The sequence below is a fragment of the Podarcis liolepis genome (genome assembly GCF_965112155.1).
Source record: "Podarcis liolepis genome assembly, chromosome: 8".
Taxonomy (NCBI): Eukaryota; Metazoa; Chordata; class Lepidosauria; order Squamata; family Lacertidae; genus Podarcis; species Podarcis liolepis.
Genome location: NC_139560.1, coordinates 14,026,231 through 14,049,340, shown reverse-complemented (window position 1 = coordinate 14,049,340; position 23,110 = coordinate 14,026,231). Strand labels below are relative to the sequence as shown.

The following is a 23,110-nucleotide window of genomic DNA, read 5'->3' as shown; positions in this document are numbered from 1 at the left end:
GAGAGGAACGAGGGTTTAGCTTACCTAAGCTGAGACTGCAACTTCCCAGCTTTGTTTATGAAATCTTCCCAAACCGGATAGCTTCCCTGGAAGAGAGAAAACAAAAATGCAGAATGAAATAACTTCAATTTGATCAGGTTTTTTAAAAGCTTTGTAAAAAGCTAATTGGGTGTGGCAGAAGCTACAAGCTCAGCCACACTCTTAACCATGCATTTATTTAAAACATTTATACCCCCCCTCCTCCTCGCAAAGACTCAATGCAGCTGTCAACAAGGGAAAGCACAGAGTTGCAGTGAAAACAAAGTGCCATTGCCCATTTGGCATCAGACAGGAACCTCAGTGAGGTCTTCAGAAGTTTTGCAATGTAAATTCCTCAGAGCCCTTGGGAATGGAAGGCAGGAGAGAGTAAACCAACAGCCCCATGCTGGTTCTAATTCAAACCTAGGGCTGGTTTGCGAGCTAAGCAATCCTTTAAAAAACACACCATTTCTCATAATGTCGCAAGGTGCTTAGTGAAAACGAGCTCTGTGCTCACACAAAGACTTTAAGGTTCAACTACGGTGACGGCAGTATTCTCAATTCTCAAACCCTTATTGGCATACAGACACAATTCCAGTAAGGTTTGGTGCAATAAAATCACTCAGCAAAATTCAGATACCGTTTTGTCTTTTCTACGATCTCCCCGTAGGACATTCAGTCTCGCTAGCATGTATAAGCTAGGTGCCAAGTGGCACCTTAAACCTAGGTTTACGGTCGCCACGACGGAATGTCTATTCGCCAGGGGGTTGGACTAGATGACCCTTGGGGTTCCCTTCCAACGCTACAATTCCGCGATTCTATGATCGACTGTTGCTTGCTCTAACAACAATTCACTGGTCCCAGCATGCAAGGAGGAGAAACACACACAGCGGAAATGGAAATGGTATTAACTATGGACTAAGGCAGCTGTATGCCGGCTCCCTCGGCCAATAAAGCGAGATGAGCGCCGCAACTCTAGAGTCGGTCATAACTGGACCTAATGGTCAGGGGTCCCTTTACCTTTACTAAGGCGGAGGTTTTTAAACTGCGGCCGCCAACCCTGCACCCAGTCATCTCCATGTAGCTGCAACTGCACCCACGCTAGTAGAAAAACGCACCTGGCACCTGGCTAATTTCTAACACTGCACCCTGTGTTGATTCAGGTTGGTCAAATGGGAGAAATAAGTCGCCACTGGCGGCCCACATCGCACCAGGTGATGGCAGTTTTAAAAATAAAAACTTCCAAGCAGCATAAAAAACTCTTGACTGGCTGGAATGGAAAAGTAGCTGATTTCTCAACAACATAAATAACAGTTACTGATTAACAGGAATCATTTCAGCCATGGAATTTTCCACAAGAGAGCTCAAATACCTCATGTTACGTTTGCTTCATGTTACATTTCTTCAGGTCGACGACCCGGAAGTACTGGAAAGGGTTACTTCCGGGTTTCGCCACTCGCACATGCGCAGACATGCAAAATGATGTCACGCGCATGTGCAGAAGCGGCGACCCGCAACCCGCGCACGCACAGATGCGATGGCGCGTCTTGCGTTCTGTTCGCGATGCGAATGGGGCTCCGGAACGGATCCCGTTCACAACCAGAGGTCCCACTGTACATACCAAAGGGCAATACAGTGGTTTCAGTCCATTTGTATAGGCCAAGATTTTCATAACATTGGCTATATAGTTCAGGACAGGGGGGTGATTTTTGGTTGAGGGCCACCTTCCCTCGAGGGTAATTTGTTGAAGGCCGCAGCTATTTCGCTTTATTCGTTTCCTTTCTTCCGTCATGAAACCCAAGGCGGCCTACATGAGGTGATTCCCCAGGCCCCCAAACCTATCCAGACCTACACAGCCTCAGTTAACCGCAGGCCAAGGTTGAAGCCAGTCGAGGGCAGGGCCAGGATCCGAAATGGGCGGGGCCAAAGAAGCCAAGGGCCGCGTAAACTTATGCAGAGGGCCGCACATTGCCCACCGCTGTGGCAGCATCATACACGCAGATTATCTGCTCCCTGCTTAATGAGCAGAGGTATGAACCAGTCTTTGGCACCTTTATGCGAAGGGGCAAATCCACCAGGAAGTCTTCCGTAGCTTTGGACGAAATAGAACTGAACTGCAAAAAAATATGATGAACAGCTTAGGAACACTACCCTGGCTTCTTGCAAAGCCTGCTAACCATAGCTTCCTGGTTTGGATGGAACAGGAACTAGAGTTACCTGAAGACTTCCTGGTTGGCTTGCTGACTCGCACAAAGGGAGCTGTGAGTGCACAGGCAAAAGACTCATTCAAATCCCAGCTTGTGAAGCAGATATATCATCGTTCAAATGCTCTCATGCATGCGTTCAAATGCAGGGCTACTGCCGATGACGTGATCCATTTCGGCTGGGGGAAATCACGCTGCCAAACGCAAGGCAACCGAGACTGAGCATATCATGCAATAATAATTCTTATTTTTTTAAATCCCTTTTGCCATTGCTGAGAAAGGCAGAGTAAGAGGCAGGTAGGATTCTCTCTCAGCCTGCCCACCGCTGGGTGCAACACAGGCCACTGGTACTTTTAAGCTGCTTCGGGAGCCAATATTTTGTAGGAAAGCGAAGTATTAGATACAGTGGACGTTCGAGTTGTGAACGTGATCCGTGCGGGAGGCACACGCGTGGGTCGCGATTCGGCACTTCTGCGCATGCGCAAAGTGCAATTTGGTGCTTCTGCAGATGTGCCGAAACCCAGTAGTAACCCGTTCCGGTACTTCCGGGTTCAGCGCGGTGCGCAACCCGAAATCACACAACCCGAAGCGTCTGTAACCCGAAGCATGACTGTACTTTGAAATGTAAAAACAAAACCCGGCTGCTGCTCTGAAGATGCGTCACAGTGCAATCGTGTGCACAGAAACGTGGAGTTGGAAGGGACCACAAGGATTAACAACCCCATGCAATGCAGGAATCTCAACTAAAGTATCTCTGACAGGTGTCCATCCAACCTCTGCTTCAAACCCCCCCCCCCCCGGAAGGAGAGCTGACCAAGGGAGTCCGTTCCACAGTTCAAAGAGCCCTCACCATCAGAAAGTGTCTACTCAGATGCAACCCCCATTTCAGTTCAACAGGATTTGCTCCCAGGTAAGGAGTGTAGACTAAAGCCTTAGTTCACCTGTCTGAGAAAGAGCATTTTAAGATGGGAGGCTGATACCATGGGTGGGTTTCAACGTAGCACCAAGTCTCTCATTCCATCGGCGCAAGTATTTCCCACTTATGCAATGGAACACTCTTCCCTGCTCCTCACGCCATGCACCCCCCCCCCGTTTTTAGGGGTTCTCCCAACCCCCTAGAGCAGATTTGCAGAGAGCGTGGGATACACACAGGGTGGGGAAGGAAGAGAGGGAAAATTTGTACTGTGCAAGCCGAGATCTCTGCACTGATGGGGTGCAGCCGCTGAACACTGCCCTGTACAGACATGTCATTTTAAGTCGGAATTAAATGTGCTCGTTTTGTCAAGAGCACCCAGACGCTGCTTTCTGGTACTCGCTGTGACTGGACGAACTGCCCCAGCAGCAGAGTGTCCCATTATTTAATTTAATTTTGGCTAGCTGAAGCTGTGCTTTTGTCACCTTTGCACTAATGAAGTTCACAAACCATTAGCCTACTGGTGAGAATGTCACCTCCAAGTTTGAAAACCACATGGAAAGGACCCTTAGTACAGTTTTTTACGTAAAGGAAGAGGCCTGTGTGGGATTATCAACCAGTTAATTTGAAAGATTGCCTTACCCAAAACAACTTTGGTATGTGGAACTGGCATGGTTTAACACTCATTCTGCACTTTTAAAAAATAAATAAATCTCTCTTTTAGTGTGGCAGGCTGCACCCACAATTCAAAACTCCCTGCCACCATTATTATATTTTTATTATTTCATTTACCTCGCACCTTTCCTCCAAGGAGTGCCACCTCTACGTTTTATCCTCACAAGAACCCTGTGAGGTAGGCACTCTAACCACTACACCACACTGCCTCACAGCCTACCGAAACACACAGAATGCCGAATTGCATTTTTCATCTGGTTTTTTTAGCCTATTTTAGCTTACCTTTAGTATTGCTGAATGTTTTTAATACTTGTTTTCCCCTGGGTTTTTTTAGACTAATAATTTTATTGTTTCTTTCTTTTTGTAAACCACTTATAGAGTGCTCTGGGGCAATTTGCATCACTCCACACTTCCCAAGAGACGCCAGCCCGGGGACCTATTAAAACAGACACCATTTTGTCAAAGACCAATCACATTTAGGTGATCGTGAAACTGGTCCAAGAAAGCTCCAGGCTCAGCAAGAGATCTGTCAACTCTTGATGATTTTGCAATGCCAATGAAGTATGCAAGTCGCAAGAGACTTCGCTCCCAGCCTCTACCCCACCTCTTATAACATAGCATCCAAACAAAACAGCAATTCATTCAGTCATCCTCAGATTTCCTGTCTATCTGGTTACCTTCATAGAACAAAGTTTTTTATGTGCCTCCCTTACGGATACATATACACACACGAACACAGGGCCCATACAGAGTTCATAGAATCTTAAAAGTTGGAAGGGACCCCAAGTGTCTTTCACCTCAACCCCCAGCAATGCTGTCATCTCAACTGAAGCATCCATGGCTGATGGCCATCCAACCTCTGCTTAAAAACCTCCAAAGGAGGAGAGTCCACAACCTGCCAAGGGAGACCATTCCACTGTCGAACAGCTCTTACTATCCATAAGTTCTTCCTGATGTTCAGTTGGAATCTCCCTACTTAGAACTTGGAGTCACTTCCAAGCGATATTTGAAGATGGCTATCATAACTCCTCTTCTTCAGGTTAAACATATCCAACCCATTCCTCGTAAGACTTGGTTTCCAACCCTTTGGTCTCCTTATCTTGGTTGCCTTCCTCTGCACACGTTCAAGGTTTTTAACACCCTTCTTAAATTGTTGGGTCCAGAACTGGACACAGTATTCCAGGTGTGGTTTGACCAAGGCGGAACACAGTGGGACTATTACTTGGGACACTATACTTCTGTTGATGCAGCCTAGAATAGCATTAGCTTTTATTAGCTGCCGTATCGCACTGTGGACTTGTGTTAAGCCTGTGGTCTACTAAGACTCCTCTGCCCCATTGGGTTGTCAACAGAGCATCACACCCTCGCAGCAAAGCTAACAGGTGGTACACAACCGAAGGAGGAAAGAGACTGAGACTCCACCCTCAGCTGGATAACTCTCTGCAGCAGCTGCAATATCAACATATTTATATCATCTCAATGAATGTGCATCCTGCGAAACAGCACCATTTATGGCTGTGAACCCCCTTTTAAGAAGCACATGTGGTTCCATTCACACCCATACGCACTACAAGGTCTTCACTAGCATGCATGTGATCAAACCCAGTGAGTTTATTTATTTTTTGACTTTGCATCCTCCAAGTCAGGAAAGTAACCAAAGGGCACAAGTCTAGATCGTTAAGATCTGGCTAATTAGCAATGCTTCTCTCTGTACCATCCTCACTCTTCACAAATGCCCTTTTGGGGCATTCATTTGTTATTTGCAGCCAAACTTCCAGGATTCAGTTTCCAGCTGTACTGCCCAAGCGCACTGATCAGATGCGAAATTCTGCTGCACAAAACTGAAACTCATGGGCCCATCGGCAGCATAACCTGAATGATGTGCTAAGAAGGAACCTTGACCAGTGACATGTCAGGGTATGCTCCGCTCCAGTGGCCAACAGGATGGTTCAATGAACCAGAGTGACATCTGTTGCACAAACATTTCAGTCGATAAGGGGAAAGGCCAGTTGGCAAGCCAGAGGTCCGCAGCTACAAAGGGCAAACGCCACAGCATTCCCCTGCCCAATCTGTAGAAAGAGCTGCAGCTCTGAGCACACAACCCACAACCCTTGCAAAACACTATGTTCCTTTCTCTTGGATGAGCAGTTCAATGCGAAAATCGCATCTGCCTTTTCCAGGGAGATAACCACAGCTGAAAACACAGAGAGAGTAATTTGAGAAAGATTCAGATCCTAAATCTAAGCTGTATTCTTAATGTTTGGAATAAGCCCCACTGAGCACAGTTGCTTCTGAGTAAACATGCACAGGGTCGCGTGCCTGAAATAAATTTGAATTTCAGCTCAAGTACAGTGGTACCTCGGGTTACATACACTTCAGGTTACATACACTTCAGATTACAGACTCTGCTAACCCAGAAATAGTACCTCGGGTTAAGAACTTTGCTTCAGGATGAGAACAGAAATCTTGCAGGAGCAGCAGGAGGCCCCATTAGCTAAAGTGGTGCTTCAGGTTAAGAATGGACCTCCGGAACGAATTAAGTATTTAACCCGAGGTACCACTGTACCTAGGTTCTACTGGATGCAAGAGCTATGAGAAAGTCATTTCTGATGTCCCAACCCCAACTATACTCATTAAACACCTGTTTTCAGAAAATCCAAGGTGCATCCTTTCCACTTAACCTTGCCAGCGGACGGCATAAGCCATGGTCTGAGGGATATACAATGCAGCTACCTTGCTAAGCAAGTGTGAGTTTAGTCAGTGTCTGGATAAGAAATTGCCTGGTGTATACCACCAAGAGTTCCATGCTGGAAGAAAGGTTGGGTGTAAATAAAGATACCACGGCCAACTAGGACAATCTCAGGGAAGAGTGCATCACCTAAAAATTACCCCCCAAAAAAGAACACAAGGAACGGCGTTAAACTGAGTCAGACCAATGATCCACCTAGCTCAGAAATGATGACTCTGGCAGGGAGAAGCTCTCCAAGGTGTCAGGCAGAGAACCAGCCCAACCTGGAGACACCAGCAATTGAACTTAGGACCTTCTGCATACTAAGTGGGTTGCACACTGGGCTGTAAGGGACGCGGGTGGCGCTGTGGGTTAACCCACAGAGCCTAGGACTTGCCGATCAGAAGGTCGGCGGTTCGAATCCCCGTGACGGGGTGAGCTCCCGTTGCTCGGTCCCTGCTCCTGCCCACCTAGCAGTTCGAAAGCACATCAAAGTGCAAGTAGATAAATAGGTACCGCTCCAGCGGGAAGGTAAACGGCGTTTCTGTGCGCTGCTCTGGTTCGCCAGAAGCGGCTTAGTCACGCTGGCCACATGACCCGGAAGCTGTATGCCAGCTCCCTCGGCCAATAAAGCGAGATGAGAGCTGCAACCCCAGAGTCAGCCACGACTGGACCTAATGGTCAGGGGTCCCTTTACCTTTTACACTGGGCTGTGGCTCTGGAGGAACTGCTTGTGACCTTCTTTAAGAATCAAATCTCACATGGAACCCTCCTATGTCCAAGAGAAGACTCTTCGAGTGCAGCAGTCGTGGGGACAACCACTCAAATTCCAGGTTCCAAATGGCAAGTTGAAGGCAAGTTTACGTGGACCAAAAGGTAGTTGCATTCACTGTTTTGTATTAACTGGCCATGAGTGAATCGCCAGATGTTCCATGCAGCCAAGAAAGTCACTAGGCAGGTGTCCACTTACTGCTTTTAATTCATGGTGGTGTCGTTTGCCAGCAAGGAGTTTGGAGCACAGCAAAGCTCTCCTGTCCCACCAGCCACCTGCTGTAATGGAAGGCAACCATAGAACATGAACACAAAGCAGACATCAGCTGCGACAGCCATGTCCTAGGAATGCCCATGAAGATTTCTTGTTGGCGGCAGGAATCAGGAAGTTCTCTGCCCTATAATCTGGTTGTCTGCTCTGTGAAGCTCCTGTTGGGATTAGACGGGTCTAGAAAAGGAATGGCTGTGAAAGTAACATAAAGAAACAGTCGGAGGTATTTTAAAAACCCGAATACTGCTGTGAGCAAGACACTAATGGTGCAATTCTATACATAATTAACTCAGAAGTAAACCTTGCTGTGTTCAATGCAACTTACACCCCCGGTATGTGTGCACAGGACTGCAGCCTAAATAATGAAAAGTCAAGGAAAGCCAACGTCCTGGGTGGTTCTAGCAATAAAGTGAATACTTTAAAATGGCTAGACCATTATTTCATTAATATCTGAACACTCAGTTCACTTTTCCAACTTGTGAAATGCCCAAAAGGTTTCTATCGTTTTGCAACAGCCAACTTGCAATTAACAGATAGGATTTTTTTTTTATATACACAAGCCTATTTTGCACTGTTGGTTTTATTACTCCGAAGCACCACGTCCTAAGAAATGAGTTGAAGAATGAGTGAACTGAATGAAGAACGCATGTTCTGTATTACATGGTATTCAGTGCACAATTATACACACATTTCGTCCTTAAACATTGACTCAGCTGGTAATGTTGTTCCGCGGCGATGCACAAATTTCCTGCTGAGCTACGCCGCCGCAAAACCTTTCTGCGATACCTGTGGCGTCACGCCTGACTGGAAAGAGGGGGAAGCTTTTAAAACAGCACTGCCCAAACAGGCTCCCAAATGACAATGTGACTTTCCAAGGCTGTGTCATGTGTGCTCTGGGTTCTCATTGTTGGGCGTGCCAGACCACCCCTTGATCTGCCACCTGCGCTGCACACCTGCCACTCACCACGGCTCCTAAGTTCTGATGCCATGTGCTCTCGCGACACTGAGCGTAAGCATGTGGCAAATGCAAGGGCCCATAGCACATGCGCCACCTAAGGAAAGCTGCAGGCAACCCCCAAAATCTCCAGTTAAAAGGATTTCAGGGCCAAGAAAGACCACTGCATGAGACCAGGGTCTGCTCCTGCAAGTCTGCAGTAGGGAGGTCCTATATTGACGATGTCTAATGGTCTAAGGCAGCTCCATAGGTCTGCTGTCAGACTCTTGCACACAGCTACTAAGCAACGGGTAACCTGCTGTATTGCTCCTCCTTTACACCATCTCCCATAGTGTCGCCCTGCATGACCCTTGCAATGAAGCTATCTTGAGGGCCTGACTGGTTCTAGGAGCCGAGCCATATTGCGCAAACTCAACACCTCAGCTCCAGGGATTCAGAAGGCCTCCACCCTAATTTCACAGCCGTCTTCGCCCAGCTGAGTTCCAATCTGCACCGTACGGTTAAAACATGCTCATGCCAGTCTCCTGCAAAGAATCCTGGGAACTGTGGTTTGCTAAGGGTGCTGAAAATTGTTAGGAGGCCCCGATTCTCCTCACAGCGCTAGAATTCCCATAATTCCTTGGGAAGAGAGACCGACCGTTAACCCAACTCTGGAAGTGTGGTTCCTTGAGAGAAATACAGTGGTACCTCGGGATGCGAACGGGATCCGTTCCGGAGCCCTATTCGCATCCCGAACAGAACGCAAGACACACCGTCATGTCTGTGTGTGTGCAGGTCGCGTTTCGCTGCTTCCGTGCATGCGCGTGACGTAATTTTGAGCGTCTGCACATGCGTGAGCGGCAAAACCCGGAAGTAACACGCTCCGTTACTTCCAGGTTGCCGCGGAGCGCAACTCGAACACGCTCAACCCGAAGCGCATTCAACTCGAGGTATGACTGTACCGGTCTCCCAACAACCCCCAGTGCTGTTAGCGAACTACACTTCCCAGCATTCTTTAGGAGAAGCCATAGATGTTTAGAGCAGTATCTATGCTGTCAGGTACCATAAGATAGCGGCAGAGATAGCACAAGATAGTACGCACCCCGGAAATTATCTCTTTCAGCTTCTGCCTTCTGGAAGAAGGTATAGGGTTATAAAGGCCAGGACTAGCCGCCTGAGAAACAGTTTCTACGCAAATGCAATTCTGGTTCTAAACGCAGCATAAGGGGTCTCTATAGTATAGTGTGTTTTAAAATGGGGTTTCAGAGTTTTTAGGGGGTTTTGAATGTTTTATGTAGTGTTTCAATTTCATTGTTCTGCATGGGACAATGACAATAAAGATATCGTAAACATATAGTGCAGATGGGACCCTGGCAGCCTCCAACTCTTTTGGATGACAAGTCCCATCAAAAGGCAGCACTCAGGTGCCTGGGCACATGTAAGCTCAGTTGGGGACACACCTGGTTACCTGGAGGAGATTCACAGAGCTGCTTCACCGTAAGAAAACAGGGTGGTTGGAAACGGGGAAGTAGCAGACATGGTCAGGTAAAGGGAAAACTGCAGGTACTACAAGAGCAGCAGATAGGAGAGACACCAGGAAGAGAGAGATTCAATGGGAGACTCAGCAAGCCATTGGTTGAGACAAATAAACAAAATGGCTTGCAGTTAACCACTTTCCTTGCAGTCAAGGTGACCTCCAGGTAACCAGCAGAGAAAACCTACCGATTATTGTATTCTCTGTCTTTCCTGTTCCCTTTGTCCCTTTTGCAGATCATCAGCACCTCACAGCTCAATTCATGTGCCAGGTAGCAAAAGGATTTTGTGAACTTGTCTCCGAGACTGGAGGATGGTGACATGTTCTTTTAAGCGTTACCTTCAAAAGGTATCAGAGCAAAAACTTTGAGGGGTACAAAGTTCCCCAACAGCTGTCTCCTGGTCCATACCTCTAAGGATGAACACAAGGGAACACTCCTGGATCATGCAAATGGCCAGTAAGAGTGTGTGAAGGGGTGGGGGGTGGAGATCAGCCCCTGGAAGCTGTCTCCCCCTCCTTAGGGAGCCTGCCTCCCACCTTCAGAGCAACTGCTTTAAAATCTAAAAATAGCTACCCATTTACACAGTCCTGCCATAGGTTTAAAGAAACCCCAATGTGCTGACAGCTGCTGGGTTGATTGTTTCCAAGATCAACACTCAAGATCAGAGGATAAAAATCAGGAGGGGTTTTTCTTTCTTTCTTTCTTCCCCCACCTCCCCTCTTTGCAAGTCCGAGAAGGAACACAGTGCAGCTGTTTGTAATGGCAAAGAACAGCAGAGCAAAGAAGACCAGTTGGTCTTCAAACAAGTGAACAATCAGCTGTATTTGGGCTCAACACAATGCGCTGGCAAAAATATCTTCTACTTAAAAAGCATGTGGAAGGGAGAGAGAGAGAGAGAGAGGAGGGGGGAAAGGAAGGAACTGCAGAGTGGATAAATACTCGTGCAGAATACTTGCTCTTGCTCTAGTTCTACTTAGTATTCGTGAAAACTTTCAATGATCAGAGCCAACCTAAGAGCAAGATTCACATTTCGCTGCACACTTGCAAGAGGTGGTCTAATACAGAGAGGCTCCATACCATTGCAACCAGCATGCGCAAAGGCCGGTTAGCAGTACAGTACAAGGAAAACAAAAACCCACTCATCAAGGTTGAAAGGTTCCAATTCTGGGACAAGATTCACCTGTGGCCAACTCCGGATGCCTTCATCTGCCCCAGCTGCAGCAAAACATGTCTCTCTCCCATATTGGTCTCTACAGCCACAACAGGTGCTGTAACTCTCCAACCCTGGGAGGAACACACTTCCATTGTTACTGGCCCACTCCCCTCTCAATAGCCATATAGTCTATCTACATGCACCAGAATTGCAAGCATCTTTAAGGTAAAGGTAAAGGGATCCCTGACCACTAGGTCCAGTCGTAACCGACTCTGGGGTTGCGTGCTCATCTCGTTCTATAGGCCGAGAGAGCCGGCGTACAGCTTCTGGGTCATGTGGCCAGCATGACTAAGCCGCTTCTGGCAAACCAGAGCAGCGCATGGAAACGCCATTCACCTTCCCGCCGGAGCAGTACCTATTTATCTACTTGCACTTTGACCTGCTTTCAAACTGCTAGGTTGGCAGGAGGAGCAGGAACCAAGCAACAGGAGCTCACCCTGTCGCGGGGGTTCGAACCACCGATCTTCTGATCGGCAAGTCCTAGGCTCTGTGGTTTAACCCACAGTGCCACCCGCGTCCCTAGCAAGCATCTTTAGATAGGAACAATACAGTTGTACCTTGGATCCTGAACGCCTTGCAAGTCAAACATTTTGGCTCCCCAACACTGCAAACTCGGAAGTGAGTGTTCCAGTTTGCAAACACTCTTTGGAACCCGAACATCCGACGCAGCTTCTGCGGCTTCCAATTGGCTGCAGGAGCTTCCTGCAGCCAATCGGAAGCTGCACCTTGGTTTTGAAACTTTTAGAAGTCGAACAGAGTTCCAGAACGGATTCCATTCGACTTCCGAGGTACCACAGTATTTAAGAGCGAGTATGAAGCCACAAACACTCAGGACGGAGTCAGCACTACTACAATCCTGGGGTCCTCCCCCAAAATCGTTTTAAGCAAATGACTTGTTGCCAACACACTTTTGAACTGCTCTTTCGCCCACACGCAATTAAGCAGAGTGTGGCTTTCTCTGCCTCGCTCATTCATCCTTACAAAATACGCTCGCAAACCTATGCTTATCAGAGCCTTATCCTGGATTAGCAGCCACACCTTCATCTTAAAATCATCTCTCCGCCCTTTAAACATCCTTTGGGAGAAAGGAAAACGCCTACTAAACAAAAGGATTGTTACAGCACATCAAGCAGCTAACTTCCCCTGTTCAGTGATTTTTGCAAGTGACGGGCTTTCCTTACTCGGAGCCAATGTCAACTTTGCAAAAAGAAAAAAGGAGCAGTTATTTGCTCCATTTCACAAATAAGCACACACACACACAACTCCCTGTGCATGGACCCACCAGGGAGCCTGACGGACATCCGTCAGTCATGCGCCACCCTTGACGCAATCTACAGAAACTTCGCTTCCTGTGGGCTGGGATTCTCCAGGAACTTCTACTAACATTTCACCTATTATTATTATTATTATTATTATTATTATTATTATTATTATTAACAGGCAAAAGAACACAAAGAAGAGCCCTGCTGGATCAGAAGAAAGGTCTTATCTAGTCCAGTATCCCGATTCCACAACAAAATTCCTCTGGGAATGGAATTTTGGCATGAGGACAAGAGCTCCTCTCCTGCTCTTGTTCCCCCAAAACTGGTATCCAATGGTGCGCTTTGAGGTGTTTTTGTTTTTTTAAAACAATCAATCAGTATAGAAATGTTTATGAAACAAATGAAGTAAAAAAAAGCTGCCCCAGAGCCTAGGAGAACGCGCAGCCATCACGATTCCCCAGGAAAAAACAGCTAACCTCTACAATCATACCTCGGGTTGAATATGCCTCACGTTGAGTGCATTCGAGTTGCGCTCTGCGGCAACCCGGAAGTAACGGAGCGGGTTACTTCCAGGTTTCACTGCCTGCGCATGCGCACACGCTCAAAATGACATCACGCGCAGGAGCAGGAGCAGCGAAAAGTGACGCATGCGTGCGCAGACGTGCCATCGCTAGTTACGTTTGCTTCTGGATGCGAACGGAGCTCCGGAACGGATCCCGTTTGTATCCAGAGGTACCACTGTACAGTGGCACCTCGGGTTAAGTACTTAATTCGTTCCGGAGGTCTGTACTTAACCTGAAACTGTTCTTAACCTGAAGCACCACATTAGCTAATGGGGCCTCCTGCTGTCGCCGCGCCGCAGGAGCACGATTTCTGTTCTCATCCTGAAGCAAAGTTATTAACCCGAGGTACTATTTCTGGGTTAGCGGAGTCTGTAACCTGAAGCGTAAGTAACCTGAAGCGTATGTAACCCGAGGTACCACTGTAATTTAAAATGAGCAGGACTACTGCATTTAAATCATACCGAGCCCATTAAAAGGAGAACTACGGCTTCCGGACTTTGTTTGAAGGCGGGCTCGTTCCCTTCTGCCGTTCTGGACTACAACTCCCATCAGCCCCAGCTAACACTGACGGGGGCTGATGGGAGCTGTAGTCCAAAACAGCAGACGGGAACCAGACCGGGAAAGGCTTGGGGGGGGGGCTCCTTGGTTTTGTCTCTCCCCCCCCTTTTAATATCACACCTGCATACAGAACAACAGATGTCACTATTTCAGGGGAGGAGGGAATTAAGGTGCAGAACGCAGACCCACCCTAGCTTATGTCTGAAATTGCAATTTGGTGACGTTTAAGATTTAGCGCCAAAAGCAGCCACAGAAGGCCAATGCTTTGGACAGCTGGTGGGCAGTGGCATCTGGGAAAACACAAGGGGTTTTCTGAGATTAGCAAATCAATGTTCCAACTTGGGAGTGACAGGTTAACAACGTCAGCCCCCCCTTTTTTTTAGGATCTTGAGATCCTTAATGTCCCGACTTAACATGCCATTGCAACAAATGGGCAGTTCAAGCTGTCCGGGACTCTCTTGACACATGGGTTGCCCAAAGCCCTGGAAACGTCGATTGCACAAAAGCAAAGTTGCCCATTATTTCCCAAGAAGCAAACAGGTGGCGGATAAACCGGAGCAATTTGAAAACCGTGTCCAAGAAGCGTGGAAAAAAAAGGACGAGCCGTTCAATAGGATTTGCCCTTGCTTCAAAGCCTGCAGCTGAACCAGAAGTCAGAGATACGCCCACAGCCAACACCCGAGGCGTGTAATCCTGTAACTTATTTGGGGGTTTCTAAATTCGTCATCCGGAACTTCGTCCCCACAAAACCAAAACTCTCTTAACATGTTTAGAACTACGCCCCATGTGTCTCTACAGTGCCCCTGCTCCACCCGCTGCAGGAACACAACAAGCCAAGTAGATGTGCTTTGGGGGAAGGAAAACCTCTTTGCTGTGGCTTTGGATGGGGGCCCACAATCCAGATAATCAAAAGGAAAAAGGAGTACACAGTCCAAGGGTGCAGAAAACCAATTAAGCTTCCTTTAAAAGCCAGCAAATAAAAACGGGAACACGTGGTCTTCCCTCCAGGACATCTGCTAAACACAGAAATATTTATATAGGTGCTAGCAATAGCAATGATTTTAAAACCTTCCCTTAAGTTGAGTTTGCAAGAGCAATTTCCAGCATATTTCCCAGGTGGTTTTTTTTACAAGTTAAACTCCACTCCTCCAAAATAAAAAAATTCCTTCCAGTAGCACCTTAAAGACCAACTAAGTTAGTTCTTGGTATGAGCTTTCGTGTGCATGCACCCTTCTTCAGATACACTGAAACAGAAGTTGCCAGATCCTTCTATATAGTGAGAAGGTGGGGAGGGGTATTACTCAGAAGGGTGGTGGGAATGGGTGATTGGCAGATAATCTCCAGTTATCTACCGATAAGACAAAATGTTTATATGCTGGATTTTTAAGAAAACTTTTTTAAAAGTCTGCATCTTTTGATTATGTTGTCTTCCTTCGACCCTTAGGGTGGAATGCATTTTTGCTTCTTTAATTCCACAAAGAAAGTTTCCAAGTGTTTTAAATCCACTGTTTTTGAGGATATTTAGTCCCACTGCTTTCATGGGGTTTACTCTGGCCTACAGGGGACTGCAATCTTAGTGATACTTTTATAATTTTGCTTAAACTACCCTGGTTGGCTATCTGTAAAGGTAAAGGGACCAGTCCAGTCATGGACAATTCTGGGGTTGCGGCGCTTATCTCGCTTTATTGACCGAGGGAGTCGGCGTACAGCTTCCGGGTCATGTGGCCAGCATGACAAAGCCGCTTCTGGCAAACCAGAGCAGCGCACGGAAACGCCGTTTACCTTCCCTCCGGAGTGGTACCTATTTATCTACTTGCACTTTGAAGTGCTTTCGAACTGCTAGGTTGGCAGGAGCTGGGACCGAGCAATGGGAGCTCATCCTGTGGCGGGGATTCGACCCGCCGACCTTATGATCGGCATGTCCTAGGCTCTGTGGTTTAACCCACAGCGCCACCCGCGTCCCTCTCTGGCTATCTGTATGCATGTTCAAAACATGCTCCTATTTGCAAGTTTTTGTCAAAAGAAGCTGTTATATGAAAAGTGAAATCAAGCCGGTCTAGTGACACATTTACTTAGAAGGAAGCCCCACTGAATTCAATAGCACTTACCGTATTTTTCGCCCTATAGGACTCACTTTTTCCCCTCCAAAAATGAAGGGGAAATGTGTGTGCGTCCTATGGGGCGAATGCAGGCTTTCGCTGAAGCCTGGAGAGCAAGAGGGGTCGGTGCGCACCGACCCCTCTTGCTCTCCAGGTTTCAGGAAGCTATCCCCCCAGCCCGGCAAGCTCCCAGAGCGAGGCCAAAGCTGCGCACAGCTTCGCCCTCGCTCTCGGACCCATTCTGGGGGCTGGGGAAGCTCGGGTTTCCCCCGCCCCAGCCCCGTGCCTGGGGGGGGGGAATAATTTTTCCCCTTTATTTCCCCCCCCCCCAAAAAAAACTAGGTGTGTCCTATGGGCCGGTGCGTCCTATAGGGCAAAAAATATGGTAGCTCTCATGTATGCAAAGGATTACAGCTTAAACTGGCATTGATTAACAGCAGCAACTTTCATTTAGGGGGTCAGGCACGGACTTTGGATGCAGCAAGTTGAGTCAAACAAGTTCAGTTATCGGGTGAAGTGGACTCCAGGCATGCAGGAGAAACCTGGTTAAATTTGCATGTGAAGATGAACCTAGCTAATTTGCACTTTCTGGAACAATAAGGAAACTGAAACACAACCTTCAAAATTCTCAGTTCTCCAAATTCTGCAATGCTGTTTTCCAGCCAAGTAACATACAAAAATGCAAATCCTGGGGAAAATTGTACCTATAACTGCATACGTTAGTGAAAACACCATAGAAAATGCATAGTACATTAGGTAAAAAGGTTATGGTTATGAGAAGTTGGTAAAAATAAGATTTAAGTCTTAAGATTTAAGGTTTTTTATAAGATAAGATGAAAACAGAGTAAGGTAATGTAATGACAGAATATTATGAATTATGGAAAGGATTTGCTGTGACAATTATTAATCAAGATACAAGAGATGGGAGGAGGAGGTCATGGAAACTACGTGCGTGTTATGGTCGGGTGCGTGTTATAGAGCGAAAAATACGGCACTTAATTCGTTCCAGAGGTCCATACTTAACCTGAAACTGTTCTTAACCCGAAGCACCACTTTAGCCTATGGGGCCTCCTGCTGCCGCCGCGCCACTGGAGCACGATTTCTGTTCTCATCCTGAAGCAAAGTTCTTAACCTGAAGCACTATTTCTGGGTTAGCGGAGTCTGTAACCTGAAGCGTATGTAACCCGAGGTACCACTGTATTGGGGAAAACTGTTCTGCAAAAATAAGTGAATTTGGCAAAATTGCATACACCAAGAGAAATTCACACTAAAATGCTGGTGCATTTTCATGAGGACTTGGAAAAAATATATGTCTGCAAACACATGCGCTAATGTGGAGAACTGAAGAGGTGAAAAATGAGGAACTCCCAAGAAAATGAAATTGACAAATCCCCAGCTCCTAGCCACAAAGGCATAAGCCACAACAAATCTGTTAGCCTTTTAAGATGCTACAGCGCTCTTCATTGTGTTTGCTGTTAACAGCTTAAAACACACCTCCCTCTGGCATTTGTCAGCAAAGTTTTGGCTCACTGAACCAGGTAAAATGCAAAATTGATGGATTCCCCACTCCTTTTTCCACCATGTTGCTCTGCAGTGTTCACTATAAAAAAATCTTGTTTCCACTACTCCAAAGGAAGGATCATTTCCTTTAAAACACAGCCGCAGCTTTGCCCGGTCCCATAAAGCTTTGGTGTGTTCCAGATGAGCACTCTTTCAGCTGCAGGTATCAGCCCGGCATAGTTTTTCAAGGTTTATCTGCTTCCTGTTGGAGAGAACTGAAGGATAGAGGCCACCCGCCCACCCCCCCATTCCGCCCCTGCTTCTAACAATTCACATCAACATTCCATCTGGCGGAAGAAAACATCTGCTAAAATATTCACACTGCTGAAGTGGACTTGATGAAAATGATTGCAGGTTTTGTTTCGGACCCCTGCTCATTCCCTCCCGAGAGACTTGGCAAAGGAAGATCGGGAACCCAATCACATCACAAAAGAGTTCATTATGACAAAGTTGACGCACAACGCTCCTCTCACCCACGTCTAAACAAGCTTCACTTTTAATATACAGTGGTACCTCGGGTTAAGAACTTAATTCGTTCTGGAGGTCCGTTCTTAACCTGAAACTGTTCTTAACCTGAAGCACCACTTTAGCTAATGGGGCCTCCTGCTGCTGCTGCACCACCGGAGCATGATTTCTGTTCTCATCCTGAAGCAATGTTCTTAACCTGAGGTAATATTTCTGGGTTAGCGGAGTCTGTAACCTGAAGCGTATGTAACCTGAAGCGTATGTAACCCGAGGCACTACTGTATTATTATTTTTTTTTTAAGGAAACAAAGGAGCAAGCCTCAACCCAAGCCATTGGCTTAAGTCGCCATTCAGCAAACCTTCATTGACAGTTCCTTGTGGTCGCCTACCACTCCCCAAATCTCAAGTCTTTCAGATTTAAGTACTCTTCCTTCCCCATTTCTTTGGAGGGAAGGGGATGGGGAAATTGCATGCTATTAAGAGATGCAGCGAAGCCTCTTGTACATATATCTGAGAGCGCACAAAACACCACCGCCAGCTGAATTTCAAAAAGACGTTCTGCCCTCTTCTGAAAGAGAATGCTGCAATCTTCTCCAGGAACAACCTCGTCCACCAACAGGGACACCAACATGGCTGAAGTGACTAGAGATTACTTGCGTCAACAACAACAACAACAGAGACCAGTGGTTCAAACACTGGAGGAGAAAATGTTGTGAGCCATCCTTCGAGCCTCAGAGATTTGTGCATCAAAGGGAGCGTCATATTCCACTGAATAGGCGCAATCATGCACAGGCACACACATAAAACAATATTACTGAACTCTCATCCACACTTCCGCTTATCCCACATCTTCATCCGCTGGTCCTAGGCCTCCTAGGCATGGGTCCAAGAGGATTTCCTCTCACCCCACTGCATTCCCCGGGAAAACCCGCTGTTGGGATCAGAAGAAAGTCAATCCGCAGAACCCCTGATTTACACTTGTTCCGATCCAGCGATAAACGGCGTGTTTTCCCGTGGAATGCAGTGGAGCAAGAGAAAATCTTCTCAGATCCATGCCTAGGAAACATGGGACAAGCGCAAACACGGACGTAAAGAAGGCTGGCGTAAATTAAGCTGGAGTGAAGTTACACCAGGCTCAAACTTGGTGGGGCTATGGCTGGCCTAAGCATGGCAGAGGTTAAGACAAGCTTTTAAGACAGTGTTTTGAGGTACACCACCCTGTTGTTGGGTTATCTCATGCCAGGCCATGACTGAGCTGAGCAGGCATAGGATCCTACCCAAGTCCTCCCTCTGGTCCTGCCCGCAGCAGCTGCCCCCTCCAAAATGCCCCCTTTTCAGATCCACCACGACGAGGGAGACACATGGGCCTATCTCTGGCTGATATGATAGTTAAAGAGTTTGCATGGCATAGCCTGGCTGCCCCGGGACACTCCCAGCTCACCCAGAGATCTGCTGGATCCTAACCTGCTCATTCCGGAAGATCTGGCTACAGGGCTGCTCCCCAAGTGCCCATCTAGCCCAGCAGTGTCAATTCTGACAGGCAGCAGCTCTGCAAAGGGACAGACATGGGATCCATTCCAGCCACCCTACCCAAGAGATCCCGTGAAGTGGAGAATTGAACCTGGGTCCGCTTCCAGAGGGAATGTGCACGCTCAAACCACAGAGTTACAACCCTTCCCATTTTGGAATTTATATTATACACACAGATCTTGACCATAAGCTTTGCTGCAAGAAAAAAACAGAACACTGCTTGCTAGTGGTACAAAGAAAACACAACCCCTTCCCTCTGGCCAGCCCTGGAAGAGCAACAGACTCAAGAGGAGAGATGGGAAAGATATAATCCTCCTTTGCCAGCCCTCGTGGCAGAAGGCAGCATATTTCTTTACCAGCCTGCTAAGAATCTTGTTTCCACTAGTGTAAAAATAACAAGATGGTTTGAAAGTCTACAGGCTGTATATACACAAAACGGCTATATGAAACACCAAGTACAGAAAACTGCTGACTTATTGAACTTCGGGCCTCATTTAATGGATCACACTGAGATCCACCTGATCTAGTTTCTTGTTTCCCAACAGCTGCTCAATGCCTCTGGGAGATTAGGAGAGACACATTGAGCTGGTACGGCCTTTTTGCAGCTTGTCCCAAACACCCAATATTCAAAGGTAAAAACGCTCTTTCTCCTTTCCCAAGCAGAAGGGATAAATAAGAGCAAACCATGGTGTTCTGTGAACCATATCTGCTTGATAACCTCCCCTGGGCCTTCAGAACACGCAGCGCTGGAGAGAAGGTGCAGAACTCAACAAAGGGAGCATTAATGGTCCCAGTTTATCATCATCACAGTCTATACACATATGCTCCCCATTGGCATTTGAACCCCACCTTGGGGAGGCTTTCCGCTGCGCAGTTTGGGGCTCCGCACAGCGCGAGGCTCCCTCTCTTTTCCAGCGTTATTATTGTAATTAAATGGTTCCATTTCGTCTTAATTAGAAGAATTCCCAGGGGACTCTGGGAAATCTCAGAAAAGGAGGCTAGCAATGCACAACTCAGCGTCTTGCAGAGCGTTTTTTCTGCCTCCATAGTAAAAGCAAGCAGCAATTCGGTTTTTTTTGGAGGGGGGGAGAATGCTGTCAATACTAGGCAGAGCTCCTCCATCTGCATGGAAGGGGGTGTCCTCGCTGAGGCAAGCTTTCCTTCCACAACCACCCTGTTTTTCAATGCAGGTGGCAATGAATGCAATACAAGGGAGCAGCAATGCTCAGGCGAGGGATTTGTCAAACGTGGCGGGGCTTTTATTGGGGGGGCGTCGGGGGGGTGGTTTTTGCACCTTGCGCCCCCAATACTCGAGGCTCCCTTACCTTCATGTCACTGATGGTGGTCTGGAAGAGTCCTCCGAGCGCGCTACATTCCTTTTCTATCACAGCCTCCATTTTTTCCTCGCCCGGATCAAGGTGGACGCCGAAGAAACTGCTGCGGTTTCGCAAACCCCCCAAAAAATAAAAAAGCACACACGCGACCCACCCCTACTTATTTCAATTCCTACCCTTCGGGGAGGGAGCAGTCAAAATCAGAGATTTCTCTGCATGCAAATAAAATAAAAATAAAGACTTCAATCTCAAAAGCAGCGGAGCCACTTCTCTTTCGCTTCTGAGCTTTTCTCTAACGCTGCCCACCAATGTTATTCGGTTTGTCTCTTGCAGCGCCTACAGCAACCCTGCCCTGGAGAAAAAAGTCCCACGGCTGGACGAAATCAAGACATCTCTATCCCCCGCACACAAAGATAGCAACAAGGTCCATCGTTCTCCATTCTTGCTCATGCCCCCCACACAACAAGTAGGTAGGTTGCGCGATGGAGGCTGGGGAGAGGAGCAAAGCCGGGCAGCTGGCGGCTTGCAAAATGCCTCGGCTGCAGCAAAGGAGGCTTCACTCAGCTGCCTCCGACAACAGACCCCCTCCCTCGCAAGCAAGTACTCTTGGAACAGCTGCAGACCCGATTTTGCGGGGGGGGTGATGCAAAAAAGAATTTTTTTTTTAAGAAAACCACTAAATCTGCTTTTCAAAAAAAAAAGTAAACGCCGTTCAAAAACCCTGCGAAATTCAGAATTAAACAACCCCGCCTAAAAAAAAGCCTATTTATTGCATGGAATGCATCAATAGAAAGAGAGGGAAGGGAACACCGGCGCTGGTATTCGCAGGCACCAGAGCTGCTGCTGCTGCGTTTTGGATTAAACGCAAATAATAATAATAATAAAGGTCGGAATCTGCGGCAGCTAGCGAATCAAAACAAAGAAAAGCCCCCTTCCCAAATGCCTAGCCGCGTGCCGATTCCTCGGCTTGCAAAAAAAATAAAAATAAAAATCCACCCAGCCTCCCTGCCTCCGACGACGACCGGGCTCTCTCTCTCTCTCCGTCCCCTGGCCGTGCTCCCCACACCGCGGCAAGGCTGCACCCAGGCGCGCGCTCCAGCGGCGGCTCGAGCCTCAGCGCAGAGCCCTTGGAACCTTGCTTCCCCGGGAAGGCGCGTCACGAGCGCAGAATGCCCGGGCCTCGGCCGCTGATTGGCCGAAGAGGGGAAGGAGCGGGCGGGGAAGGGTTAAGGCGCTCTCTCGCTGCCTCTCTAGCGCCGCCTTAGGGTCGCGCGCTGGTCCGTGGCAGCTCCGGGGCCCGTCTCTGCAGTGCCAAACCTCCTAAGGAGTTTCTGCAATACTGTAAATAGTATTTTTAAAAACGCTTTCCGCTCAGATTTTCATTAACTCAATAAAAAAGCGTTTAAAAATATTTCAGGTAATTAGACTTAACATATACATATAACATAACCATAGCTGTCAAAGTTTCCCTTTTTTTAAGGGAAATCCGCTTATTCCAAATAGGATTCCTCGCAAGAAAAAGGAGAAGTTGGCAGCTATGAACATAGCATAACAGAGGCATACACTACATATGTGTATGTATGCATACATACCACCCAACATTTCTCCAATGAAAATAGCTATGACCTATTCCATTTTTTAAAAAAAATATTTTATGTATACTCCATCTATCTGACTGGGTTGCCCCAGCCAATCCTGACAGCTTCTAACATATATATGTATATTTAACAGAATAAAAAATTACACATTAAAATGCTTCCCTTTACAGGGCTGCCTTCAGATGTCTTCAGGGTGTATAGCTACTTATCTCCTTGGCTTGGCAGCCCATAACTCCTTACCCTCCAACATTTCCCTGATGAAAATAGGGATGTCCTTAGGAAACCCAGACATTCCATGATCAAATCAGAGACCAGGATGGCTTCTTTAAATCCGGTACTGTCCCTGGAAAATATGGGCGCTTGGAGGGTCTGGTGTATGTGTGTGTACTCGTTGTTTAGTCATCTCAGTCGTGTTCGACTCTCCGTGACCCCATGAACCAGAGCATGCCTTGGAAACTCTTCTCAAAGCTTCTCCTTTTTTATGTCCATGGAGTTTTCTTGGCAAAATACTGGAGCGGTTTGCCAGCTCCTTCTCCAGGTGGATCACATTTAGTCTAAACTCTCGGCTATGACCTGTCCATCTTGGGTGGCCCTGTATGGCATAGCTCATAGTTTCTCTGAGTTATTCAAGCCCCTTCGCCAAGACAAGGCAGTGATCCATGAAGGGGATGTGTGTGTGTACATATAGATAAATAGATAGTCTGGTATTCTCATATTCCCTATGTAGGAAGTAAAAAGGTAAAGGGACCCCTGACCATTAGGTCCAGTCGTGGCCGACTCTGGGGTTGCGGCGCTCATCTCACTTTATTGGCCAAGCGAGCCGGCGTACAGGTCATGTGGCCAGCATGACTAAGCCGCTTCTGGCGAACCAGAGCAGCG

At 47.4% G+C, this 23,110-nt stretch overlaps 1 protein-coding gene across 21 annotated transcripts in view; it reads right to left on the bottom strand.

The window, feature by feature from the left end:
- MTSS1 (MTSS I-BAR domain containing 1) overlaps positions 1-21,794 on the bottom strand; it is a 149,501-nt gene extending 127,707 nt beyond the window's left edge. For 7 of the 21 annotated variants that reach the window (XM_083516672.1, XM_083516682.1, XM_083516673.1 and 4 more), the window contains exons 1-2: positions 20,625-21,765; positions 25-86 (exon numbers count right to left, since the gene is read on the bottom strand). In XM_083516672.1, coding sequence (XP_083372798.1) covers positions 25-86; positions 20,625-20,696 — 134 coding nt within the window. In that variant the 5' untranslated portion in view covers positions 20,697-21,765. Of the gene's footprint in view, positions 1-24; positions 87-20,624 lie in introns of all 21 variants that reach the window. The other 14 variants (XM_083516669.1, XM_083516677.1, XM_083516670.1 and 11 more) reach the window with 8 other exon arrangements.
- Between the last annotated feature and the right edge of the window lie 1,316 nt (positions 21,795-23,110).